The 13,368-nt window shown below is 42.1% G+C and overlaps 1 protein-coding gene across 1 annotated transcript in view; it reads left to right on the forward strand.

Moving 5' to 3' along the window:
* The window catches only part of DAT (Sodium-dependent dopamine transporter), a 62,811-nt gene that overhangs the window by 13,799 nt on the left and 35,644 nt on the right, over positions 1-13,368 (forward strand). Inside the window, exons 2-3 of the mRNA XM_080267752.1 lie at positions 3,238-3,372; positions 7,137-7,291. Of these exons, the coding sequence (XP_080123878.1) occupies positions 3,238-3,372; positions 7,137-7,291 (290 nt within the window). The remainder of the gene's footprint in view (positions 1-3,237; positions 3,373-7,136; positions 7,292-13,368) is intronic.

Genomic DNA, 13,368 nt, shown 5'->3' on the forward strand with positions numbered 1-13,368 from the left:
TCCCGCCAGACTTTCCTTTATCATCGCTCAAACTCCCACAATATTTCGTCCCCAGCATCTAATACCTCCATTTCATTATAGTCCCAGTGAGTCTGGCTTTATGGGACGGCTTGGGAGTGATTTATTTACTTGGAATTAATACCTTCAACCCGAGGACGTCAATTGTGGCTTAATCTTACTTTTGCCAGAATTCTACTCTATTTACGTGTCCTATATCCTATGTTTTCATCTGAGGGAACTGGGTCACTTTCACAACTTAAACACTAAGTTGTGGTGGCATGAAATTCGATGTGCCTTGTTTATGAGGTAGGAATGAGCCTCCTTATTTACTAATCAAACTTATCCTCCAGTCTGAGCACACCTGACCATTACCTATGCTGAAAAGGGGTTACGGATATTTGTCAGGTGAATACGAACCGCCTATAGCAATGATGGGGTTAATGAAGGCTATATCTAACCTCTACAGTTTGAAAAAATCTCTGCTGAATAAAACCACCTGGCGGTTGATAATACAAACTATAACAGACACCATCTTACCGAACGATTTAATTATACAGTATTTTTATTGATTTGGTTGTCGTGAGTGACCGGGATGGTATTTTGGTGGGCTCGCTGAATTTTGGGAACCTTCGCTTGCCTTCTTAACATCAATTTTTTATCCTACCCATCGTGAATGTGATATGGTTAAGGAGTCATTTATTTGCGTTGTGGAATCGTTAGGGAGTGAAATATTTCCTTAACAATTTCTTTTTTGAGGGGGGTGGCTTGGATAGGTGTACTGGCGGGCGTGGTGTACTATTGGATATTTAGCTTGGCCATGTAATATCCGCTTTTTAGATGTGGGAGCTTCTCTTGCAGCGTTCTGGCCACCGAGGACGCGATGTGCTTTACTCTCCTAGACTTTACTGACTTTACCGAAGCCACACTACACCACACCACACAAAACACCATATCACCCTTTCACACCACACGACATAAAATCACCCTTTCACATCACACCACACAAAATCACTCTCTCACACCACACTGCACCACACAAAATCACTCTCTCACACCACACTACACCACACAAAATCACACTTTCACACCACATAACACCAAGGACATTGATCGAAGGACCCTGAATGTTCCGCGTCTACTACTTACGTATTTGTTAACCAGTACCTGTGGAAGTAGATTTGTAGCTAAGTTTGGGAATCATTTAAATGCTCTGTGGGATAGGGATTGGTTTAGGCGCTTGGAATTAACGATAAAGTTGGTTGTTCTTGTGACTGAAGGGGCTAATGTACTGGTATGAGTATTGCAAATGAGGGGAAACTTTGCTAGCTCGATTATATTACCTTTTTATCCCATTCCATGTGTGTTTACAACGTTGGGATGATTGGAGAGCGTTTCTTTGCTTTACGGGATAGTTACGGATGGCATACTTGCTTAGAATTAAACATAGGGGTTGGTTATTGTTGCCAGAGAGATAGAAATGAGTCTGGAGGGATGATGCAATATGGTTTCCCTTGCTTGGTTATCTGGTATCTGTCTTTTATCACATTTCCAGGGAGTTTAGGTTCATGGGATGGTTATAGAGTGGTTAAATTGCTTTACTGGATGGCCGGGGGAAAATTTATGAAGCTACAATCGGTAGTAAGGTTGGTTGTTTTGACAGAAATGAGTTATAATATGGCGACGTGGTGCATTAGAGGGAACCAATGTTCGGCCATATGGTACCCGCTTTTTATTATATTCCATGTACATCTAAATTTATGAAATGACTTGGGAATTATTTACGTTACTTAGGAATGATCTACGTTACTTGGGAATAACTTAGGTTACTTAGGAATGATTTACGTTACTTGGGTATGATTTACGTTACTTGGGAATGATTTACGTTACTTGGGAATGATTTACGTTACTTAGGAATGATTTTCGTTATTTAGGAATGATTTGCTTTACCTGGGAATGATTAACGCTGCTAGAGATAATGATAAAATGGTCTGTTGCGGTGGGGGAATGGGGTGGAGTTTTGGCGGGCGGGGTGTACCGTGGGAATCCTAGCTCACTCCCCACAGTGTAATCCTTCCCTATGACAATCACGCACACTGCCAGATTTATACCCACTGCACTCTCTCTCTCTCTCTCTCTCTCTCGAACTTTATTCACTGAGTTTAATAATCGCAAGTCCCCCTCTCAAAAATGCCTAGAAAATATGCTTAAGTAGGGCACTGGGTTATTAGACAGGTTAATTAACATTTTAAAAATTATCGAAGGGCCAAAAATAAATATACGACAGAGAATTATAGGATTTCGAGATTGGTGAAATTAAATACAATGATAATATGGATATATGATGATAAGAGAGAAGATGATGGTGATGATGATGAGGATAACTGTGATAGTGACGATGACTAATGAAAATGATGATGATGAAGGTGATGGTGATGATGATGATGGCAGTAATGGTGATAATAAATGATGATAACAGTGAACATGATCGTCGTGATGATGATAATTGTAACAGTGACGATGATTGTGATGAAAATGATGATGCTAAAGGCGATGGTGATGACGATGGCAGTAATGGTGATGATGAAGATGACGGCGATGGTGATGGCGGTGGTAGTGATGGTCATGATTATACAGCATACATTTTCTTTGGGCATACAGTAAAAGGAATGCTACCCACGTATTCCCTGCGTGTGGCAAAAAGTTACTGACACCCGAAATTTAAGATATCTACTCTAACTGCATCTAACCCCTGCTGGAATTGGAAAGAAAAAAAAAATGTCTAAGGACTGAAAGGGTTACTGATAAGATGGAAATACAAACTGAGGAAGATTGTCTATGAGTTTACCAGCCTGGAAATGTAAGGCCTGAGAGTAATGGTTAGGTCTTGAATTAGGGACTTGGACTGGAAACTGCATCACCCGCCTCCTCATTACCTTTCCCCTTGTTTGATGATGATGATGATTATGATGAATTCCCCCTGTTTAATGATTATGATTGATGATGATAGCGATTACAGTATGTTCATTTTTCACACTTCTTCCCTCCTTCTGCTCGTCCGTCAGATACCTCCTTAGTACTGCTTCTGTTACTACTACTACTACTTACCACTACTACTACTTACCACTACTACTACTACTACTATTCCCACTCCCACCACCACCACTATCACCACCACCATCAATTCAATTACCTGTACTAATCTTTTCTCACATTCCTCTACTCCTTGTGCTCGCCTAGGTGCATTCCTGGTGCCGTACTGCGTGATGCTGGTGTTGGGCGGCATCCCCCTCTTCTTCATGGAGTTGGCGCTCGGACAGTACAACAGGAAGGGCGCCATCACCTGCTGGGGCCGTCTGGTGCCGCTGTTTAAGGGTACGTAGGAGAGGGCGTGTGAGTATGGGAATAAGTTGGTGAGTGAGTTAAGTAGGTGGGTGAGTTAGTAGGAAGGTAAGAGAGTTGGATGGGTGAGTGAGTGAGGAGGTTAGGGAATGGGCGAAATATACATTGAAATTTTGTTTACTGTGACGAAGAGGAAAAAGAAGAAAAAGAAGAGGAAGAAAAAGAAGAATCTCTGGCCTCGTGCTGCTGGGGTTGTGTGAATGTGAGAGGAAGGAAGTGAGTCTAAGTGAGTAGGTATGTGAGAGAGTGAGCTAGTGGCGATATCACAAACTGGGTGTGACTATGCCGACTAAGGAGAGTACAGAGAGAGAGAGAGAGAGGGTGGAAGGAAAACAAGAGAATAAGGAGTAAAATGAGTGAAAGAGTGAGTAGGTGAATGAAAGTGAATGAGAGTGAGTGAGATACCGACCTTGTGAAAGAGTAAATGAGTGAGTGACATAGACACAGTAAGTGAATATGCAAGTGAAAGTGACAGTGAGAATGTGAGTGAGCAAGAGATTGAAATACTGAGTCTATGAATGAGAAACCAAGTGAGTGAGTGAGGGAGTGGGTGAGATACTGAGCCTACGAGTGAGTGAGTGAGTGAGAGATATTAAGCCTATGAGTGAGTGAGTGAGTGAGTGAGATATTGAGCCTAAGAGTGAGTGAGGGAATGTGATAGGGTCTGGGATGTAAATGAGGTGAGGGGGGAGGAGGAGGGGGGTGGGAGGAAGGAGGGGGGCGTCCAGATGAAAGAAAAACACGGGGGCGCACTCTAGGCTGGGGGAGGGGGAGGGAAGAAAGAGGGGGGAGAGATTTGTATAAGGAGGAAGGAAGGAAGATGATGATGAGGGAATAGGGAATGTGAAGAAGGAATGGACGAAAGAGAAAGATCTAAAGAGGGAAGGAAAGAAGGCACAGAAGAAAGGAAGGAAGGAACGAAGGAACGAACGAACGAATGAACGATGGAAGGAAGGAGGGAGGAAGATGGGTAGGAAAGGAGGGAAGAAGGAAAGATGGAAAGGAGGAAGGAAAGACAGAAGTAAGGCAGAACACACAAAGAAGGAAGATGATGAAGAATGGAAGGAATGGTGAAAGAAGGAGCTAACAAGGAAAAAGAGAAGGAAGGAAAGATGATGAGGGAACAGAAAACGAGAAGAAAAAGGACTGGAGGAAGATTAGTAAAAAGAAATTAGAAGAAAGGAAGGAAGACAGGTAGGTAGGTAAGAATGAAGGAATGATGGTAGGCAGGCAGGTGAGTAGGTAACAAAAGAAGGAAGGAAGGAAGAAATAAGAGATGCAAAAGGAATACGAAGGAAATGTACAAAAGGAAGGAAGAGTGAGAAGGGGAGGGAAGGGGGAATAAGAAAGATCTGTGTACGAAGAAAAGAAGGAAGATAACGAAGAAACAGGAAGAAAGGCGGAGAAGAAAGAATGGAGTCATGAATAGCTAATGAATAAATGGAGGAAGGAGAGAAAGTAAAGAGGGAGGAAAGGTATGTACGAGACAGTGAAAGGAGGAAAGAAGCGAGGAAAAAGGAAAGGAAGATTATGGTAGGGGAACAGGAGAAGTGAAAGAAGGAAGAAAGGAAGGAAGGAGAGAAAGAAGGAATGGATGATTTATTGAAGGAATGAGGAGGGGATAGAGGGAGGGGGACGGAGAGAGGAGAGAGACCTGCATAAGGAGGAAGGGCAAAAAATGAGGAGGAATAGGAAAGGTGAACAAGGATGGAAGGAGGGAAAGAAAGGAGATGTTGATGAAAGGAAAGACAGAGTACAAAAGAAAGGAAAGATGGCTGGGAAGAAAATAATAACGTTGATGAAGGATAAGTAGGGAAGATGAAGAAGGAAGGAAACAACATCGAAAGAAGGAAGGAAAGAGAGACTGGAAAAGGAAAGAAGAGAGGAGGAAAGGAAGAAAGAATGAGGGAGGGAGAAGGAAGGGACGAAGGGAGGGAAAAGTATGCTATATATAAGAGGTTAATAATGCAGAAAGAAGGAAAGAGTAAAGGATCAGATCAAGACGAATGGTGGATGAGGAGATAATATGAAGGAAGGAAGGAAGGAAGGAAGGAAGGAAGGAAGGAAGGAAGGAAGGATGGATGGATGGATGGATGGATGGATGGATGGATGGAAGGAAGGAAGGAGGAAAACAAGAAATGGAGGACGAAAGGAAGGAACAATAATTAAAATACGGGAATGAAGTAAGACAAGTAAGAAATATGAAGGAAGCATAGAGGAGGCAAGGACAAGAAAAGGAAGAGGGGAAGGAAACAAATAAAAAAAACAAGAAAGACGACAATGAACGGAAAATAATAAACGAAGGAAGAAAACAGAAAGAAGGAAAATGGACGAATTAATAAAGCGAGAGGAAATGACTGAAGGCATAGAGGAATGAGGAGAAATGAAGAAGGGAAGGGAGGAATTAAAGGTGGAAGAAGGAAAATGGAAGAAAAGAAGGAGGAAGGGAATAAGGAGGAAAGAAACCAGCAGGAAGGAAAGGAGGAGAAAAAAAGATTGAGTAAAGAAAGTAAAAAAAAGGAGAAAAAGAAAGAGCGGAGATATCACAGAAGAAACGAAGGAATGAAGAGGAAAGGATAAAGAAAGAAGGAAGGAATGAAGGAGTGGAGGATTGAAGGATGGGAAAGAAAAAGATGAAAGAAAGAATAAAGAATGAATAAGGAGGAAATAAATGAAGGAAGAAAGAAGAGAAGGCATGAATGAATGAGGGCGGGAAGGGCGATATCAAAGAGGGGTCGAAGGAATGAAGGGGAAGAGACCAAGAGCAAGAGGAAATGAAGCGACCTAATCAGCTGAAAGATAGATTGGAGAGAGAGAGAGAGAGAGAGAGAGAGAGAGAGAGAGAGAGAGAGAGAGAGAGAGAGAGATCAACCTCAGAGAGAGAGAGAGAGAGAGAGAGAGAGATCAACCTCAGAGAGAGAGAGAGAGAGAGAGAGAGAGATCAACCTCCTCCAAGCCTCTTCAATGCCTACTCAACGATTTACAAAAATTTCACCTTTTTTTATACACATCCCAGTCTCCTTCAGATCTAACCCTCTCCAAATCTGCCTGATCCCTTCCACACCTGTTCCAAACCTGTCCTGACCTCTTCACACCTGCTACGACCCTCTCCACACCTACTTGAACATACTAACATCTTTTCTCGTTCCAAACCTGCCATATTTTCTGTTCAGGCTTACAAGATACCTGCCCGATTCATTCTGCAACTGCTCCTACCCTCTCCAAACCTGCTCCTTTTCCTCCACGTCTACTACACTCCTCTCCAAACCTGTTCTGATCCTAACAAACCTGCTAAAATCCTCTCCGCGAATACTCAGCGACATTTATTCCTATTTTTGTCTGCTTCAAAGTCCTTAATTTCCTCCACACTTTCTGCACTTCCTTCTAGGCCTGCTCTACCACACCTGTTTTGATCTCCACACCTGCTCTACCCTTTCCACACCTGTTTGGCCGCAGGTGTGGGTTACCAGGTGGCATGCATAGCCTTTTATGTGGTTTTTTTAAAAAATTTTCTTGTCCTCTCTCTCTCTCCATACCTGTTATTTGCTTCAACACATCTGTTATCCGCTTCTTCACTCCTACCCTAACATCTGCACACCACCTGTTAGCTTTTCCACACCTGTCATTAACCTCCCCACACCTGTAATTAGCCCCTCCACACCTGCCATTAACTTTCCCACACCTGTAATTGACTCCTCCACACCTTCCCTAACCATTACACACTTGTCTGTCTACAGGTGTGGGGTTCCAGGTGGTGTGCATCGCCTTCTACGTGGACTTCTTCTACAACGTGATCCTGGCCTGGAGTCTCCGCTTCTTTTTCGCCTCCTTCACCACACAATTGCCCTGGACTAACTGCCGCAACGAGTGGAATACGCCTAACTGCAGAGAGGTGAGGGGCAGAGGGAAGGAGGGAGGATAGAGGAGAGAGGGAGAGAAAGAGTGAAGAAGAGAGAGGTAGTGAAAGAGTGAAGAAGAGAGAGGGAGTGAAAGATTGAAGAGGGAAGAGGGAGAAAAAAAAAGAGAACACAGAGAAAGGGAGATGACTTTTCTGTGCGTGAAAATAATCATAAGGTTGGTTGTTTTTGAGACTGAAGGGTTGCTGTTTTGGAGATAAAATGGAAAAGAGAGAGAGGGAAGGAGAAATACTGATGTGTATGTAAGGAAGGAAGAAGAGAGGGAGAAAAGTATAAAAGACTGATAGATAGATGGAAAGGACACGACAGGAGGAAAGAGAGAGAGAGAGAGAGAGAGAGAGAGAGAGAGAGAGAGAGAGAGAGAGAGAGAGAGAGAGAGAGAGAGAGAGAGAGAGAGAGTAAGAGAGAGAGAGAGAGAGAGAGAGAGAGTATACATGAGACAGGTACAAGGATATGGATTGAAGGAGTGGAAATATTGGAAAGCATGATGGGAAAGATATAAAACAAGGGAAGAGAAGGAAAGACAAGAAGAATGGATGGGGAATAGTAGGAAGGAAGGAAGGAATGGAGGAAGGAAAGAAAACAAAATGATACACAGAATCCTATACCACAAAATTAACATCAATACCACGACCCTAAACACTGCAGTGGCCTATTAACCAATCCCTTGTTTCCCAGCCTCACAATATTACATTAACTATCCAACCTATAGACTTCCTGAATCAAAATGGAATATACTGCTCTTAAAGTAAAGGGTCCATTATTTTGGCCATATTATTCAGAGACCACAATTGTAAGGTTAATGTTTCTGGTATTGTTAAGTGCTCCCAGCGGTGTTCCGTACATTAAAACACCACAATTACCCGAGTTAAGTAACCCTGGAATAGAAGGCCTTTTTGATCTTTCTTTTCTTACCCCCCACTTATTTCTTTCTTTTATTTTTTTTCTGAGTAGTGGCGGCTGTGGTCCTTATAATGAGTATCTTGGGGCTATGAGGGAGAGGTGTGTGGATCCCTCATCAAAAATTGTTACTTTACTAGTAATGAAGGTTCTCCAAATCAACAGTAAATCCCTTTGAACATTTTTTTTTCTATCTCCTAACAAACAAGACAGATATACGTATACTAAAAAATGAATTAATATATTCTTGATCAACGGTGATAAATAAACACAAAAATACTGATATTTATATACCCGTTGAGACAATGGAAGTTTTGGTGGCTGAGAGAGAGAGAGAGAGAGAGAGAGAGAGAGAGAGAGAGAGAGAGAGCCGTGTAGCGCAATCCAGCTCATCCCTCCACATTCAGATCAGGCGAAGTTTGTCTCTCTCACTTTAACTTTGTCCAATAATCCTCACACACACACCACAGCCCTTGTTCCGGGTTGTTGTTGTTGTTGTTGTTGTTGTGTTGGTGTTTACTTATTTGTTTATTTTTCTTGTCACACACACACGAGCGACCTAATCCAGTGTGTGTCCCTAACTGTGTCACTAACCCATTCACTGAGCCACTGTACCTTATTGAGGAGTGAAATATCAGAAACTGCAACATTTACTTTCTGTGTGTGTGTGTGTGTGTGTGTGTGTGTGTGTGTGTGTGTGTGTGTGTGTGTGTGTGTGTGTGTGTGTGTGTGTGTGTGTGCATCTGGGACGTGTCTGGGGTGTGTCTGAGGTGAGTGTGGTGTGCATGTGCGGTGTGTCTCAGGAAAGCATCGTAAGACAAAGAACACCAATGCATCGTAAGACAAAGAACACCAACTGGGACGTGTTGGGGTGGGGTGATGGATACCGTTGGGGCGAGTGTATCAAATGTGTCCTTTGTCTTGTTTGTTCTGTAGTGGTTCTTATTGTTGATACTGCTGTGCACAAAAGGGGATGCTTTATTTGTAATTATTGTCCTTGATGTCATCGGCTTTGTTGTTGTTGCTTTACCCTGGTCTTTCTGGCCGAATAGACCCATCGACCACAGCTGCCTTCTTGTGGCAAACAGCGCCTAGCCAGAGCCGGAACACGGTCCTTCCAAATGGCGAGGTGTAGGGAAAATGGAGGAGGTATAGCTCCCAAGAGGATGAGCTGTGTACAGGAGGTATGTGAGTAGTAGTCTCAGCACGGAATTTGACTACTTGGTAAATGTGGTTGAGTTCCCTCCCTGGGAGTGTTGTGCAAGGCCAGCTACCAGGCCTTGGCCCCACGTCACTCCCATGGTAGTACCTCCCGGGACGGTGGTAACCATCCACCTACTACCTTTTGGTACGCTAACGGGTGCTACACCTTGCCCAAGGGTGACCCGGGACACTGCAGGGCAGGGGCGTCCATCTTCCCTGAGCCGGATACATGATACGGCCGCATATCCAAGCTGTGGTGAAGGTAACAGTGGACTGGTGTGGGTTTTGTCTGAATTGTTGTTCGTGATGGATTTGGCTGTTGTTGTTGTTGCTGATAGGGCCGCCTTTGTTCATGATGTTTCTCTTGTTGTTGCTGTTATTCTGCTATGAATCCAAGTAAATTCTGTCTGGATGTTCTCCATATTAATTTAATTTCATAGCTTTTTTTACTGCCTCTGTACGCTGCTGAATCGGTATATTTTAATTAATTGTTATTATTATTATTCCTAAAGCTTTTTTAATGGGTTTGCGCGCGCGCACGCACACACGCACACACACACACACACACACACACACACACACACACACACACACATTTTCTCTCTCTCTCTCTCTCTCTCTCTCGCTTCTCGCGTTCCTTCCTATTGCACAACATGCCACTTAAAAGTAAGCCAAACAGTGAGAAAGATAGATAAATAGATAGATAGAGATACAGATAGATAATAGATAGACGGACAGAGAGAGAGAGAGAGAGAGAGAGAGAGAGAGAGAGAGAGAGAGAGAGAGAGAGAGAGAGAGAGAGAGAGAGAGAGAGAGAGAGAGCTGGCGGAAGTAGTCAGCGAGTAAAGGGAGTGAGGTGTGTGACTTGGGGAGGAGAGGGGGAGGGAAAGGATGAGAGCTAGAGTGTGCGTTAAGTAGCCACAGTTACACAGGTACACAGATACACAGACCCCACAAACCTTTCTTGTTACGTCCTTAAAAATAACGTTTACCAGTTCACTAAGATGGTGTCATTCTTATCGTATTTCTGATATTTTCTGTGGGTTTTATTTCTACACACACCACGCAGACCGTACCATCGATTCTAGGTTGCCTCTGTACTGTATACAGTTTTCAGATTCACTCAGTCATTCTTTATTCTTGTTACTTCCACGGATTATTATTATTATTTTTTTCACCCTACAGGTCATCTGTCCAAACTTGAAGTCAGATATATATATATATATATATATATATATATATATATATATATATATATATATATATATATATATATATATATATATATATATATATATTAGAGACAAAGAGAGAGAGAGAGAGAGAGAGAGAGAGAGAGAGAGAGAGAGAGGCGGGGGGGAGGGTAAAAGTATTGCTGGAGGGGAGGCACCATTGTTCTCCAGTGTCTGGTAATGGGCTGAAATGGACCACTATTACTCATTCACCTATTATGACCAGACCCTTAGCCTTCTCTCTCTCTCTCTCTCTCTCTTTCTCTTGATGTAGATCTAGTTGTTTCTGTCTAAAGCAGTGGTTCCCAAACTTTTTCGGGCTGCCGCCACCTTGGCTCCCAGGCCACATCCCTAGCGCTCCCCCCCCACACATATATACGAACACACACCTCTTTCTTGGTATTAGGTATACTGGAAATTCAAAACAGTTAATCGAACACTACAAACACACGTATGTATTTCACAAATAAAACTTAACCTAGTAAACCAATTTATTTATGTTTCTTTCAATCTGTTTCTTTGCTTGGAAAGAAGCTGGGCGACTGCACTGAAGCCCCGCTCTACTAAATATGATGTTGGGAAGACAAAGTACATCTTGACTTTGTTTCACAGTGCAGGGTAGCGGTCAGAAATGTTTTTTTGTAGCAAAAAATCTTGATATGAATTTTTGAACTTTGACCTCAGTTCAATGTCATTTTGGAGTGAAACCAGTTCTTCCTCCACCATTCCTGTTTCCTCACTGCTGATATCTAGGAATGGACTGATCACCCATCCTGGTATTTTAAGAAAGAAAAAATCCTGAAATCTGTCAGAAATGTCTTTATGCAGCTCATCCAGGTGTGCACAATACACTTGAACGACATCGTCTGGTATGCTTTTTTCCTTCTCCAATGCAGAGAGGCTCGGAAACTGGAAGAGTTCACGACGGGCCATGGTATGTTTGAAAAACTGTAACTTGGACAGAAACGTGGAGAAGGCTGATATGACTCTGATAAGGTTAACCCCATTTCCTTGCAGTTGCAAATTAACTTTGTTAAACTTTGTGAATACATCTGACAAGTACCGTAGGCAATGTCATGCTTGATGTTTCTTAGTTCATCACAGACAGCAGAATTGGAGTCTCGGAAGAATTCAACAACTGTTTTAAATAGTGAACAGAAACGTCTCAGGCAGTTTCCATTTGACAACCATCTAACTTCTTTGTGCGACAACAAACGTTCAAAATCTTCATCATTCTCAGTGCAGAGCTGTTGAAACAGTCGGGAACTGAGAGCACGTGCCTTGATTTTATTTACTGCTGTGATATTAGTGATTTGTGAAGTCGACCATTTAGGCTTTTTGTGACCAGATGCTGCCTGTGGATTACACAGTGCACCGTAAACACACCAGGTACAGCTTTTTCAAGAAACTGATGAAGCCACGATGACGACCTATCACTGATGGTGCTCCGTCTGTTGCACAAACAAGAATGTTTGTATGTCGGATGTCTTTCTCTTTGAAATAATTCTCAACAACACGAAATGCAGTACTGACTCCCCTTCTGTGTCGATTTCTAGTTGTACTTGCAAATAACAGCTCTTGAACCAAACTTTAATCTTTGGTGAAACGAACATAAGCAAGAAGCAAAGATTCACTGCCTGGCAGAGTGGACTTATCTAACTCTAAGTTAAATTCTGTTATCTTAAGCATGTTGCACAATGTGTCTTTAATGTTTTCAGCCATTTCATCCACTCTTCTTTGAACAGAGTTATCACTGAAAGGAATATCTTTAATAATTTGTTCAGGTGACGTGTAAAACTGTGTGCAGAACCTCTCTTATTGCTGCCAGAACAAGCTCTTCTCCAATTGTATGAGGCTTACCAGATCTAGCAATAAGCAACGAGATGTTGTACGATGCACGCAAACCATCACTGGGTTGTTGTGAAGTGCTAGCAAACATAACTCCAATGGTTTTCCGTTTCTGAAAATTTTCTCGAAGTGATTGAAAATATGCTAAGTTTTTGTCTGCTTTATCAGAGTGTATTTTCTTCAAATGTTCAAGAAGCCTGGAAGGTTTCATGGCTTCATTTGAAATGACTCACACAACAGGAACATTAGTTGCTGTTGGTTATTTGGTGCTGATACAAATCCATATTTCAGATATTCCACGCTATATTGCCTACACTTCTTTTTTGTTTGCTATGATGTGGCCATATTTTATTTTGGAACAAAAAATGTAAGTTCATTGTAAAAGTCATGCCTATCACAACAAAATGCAGCAGAAAAAACATATGGAAATATGAAAGTAATGCAGTTACTTGGAAATGAACAAGACACAATAATACAAGTACGAATGTGAGACTAAAAATAAGATACTTGAGAACTACTTAACATCAGAAGTTACAGTTTAGGCCGGTTCAAACCAAAATGGATCAGCACTCCGGATTTCCGTACGGACAACATGCGGACCACATTAACGACGTCACAGTTCGGCTTTTCAGACTGAACATAAGGCGTTGAACAAAAGTAAACATGGACTGCCGCTTAGTAATACTAATGATATTACTTCTTAGCTGTTATTAAGCCATGTGATGCTAGGATACTTTTAATAATACGCTCATTATTGTACTGAGATAGAAAAAGAGGTGTAAACATAGCCTCTTCCAACTTGCGATTCGAAAATTAAAAGAGGCTATGTCTACATTCCACAAAACAATACTAGCAAATAAAAATTTAAC

This window comes from Coenobita brevimanus, chromosome 25 (genome assembly GCF_032717465.1).
Source record: "Coenobita brevimanus isolate Jiangsu-jjx chromosome 25, ASM3271746v2, whole genome shotgun sequence".
Lineage (NCBI taxonomy): Eukaryota > Metazoa > Arthropoda > Malacostraca > Decapoda > Coenobitidae > Coenobita > Coenobita brevimanus.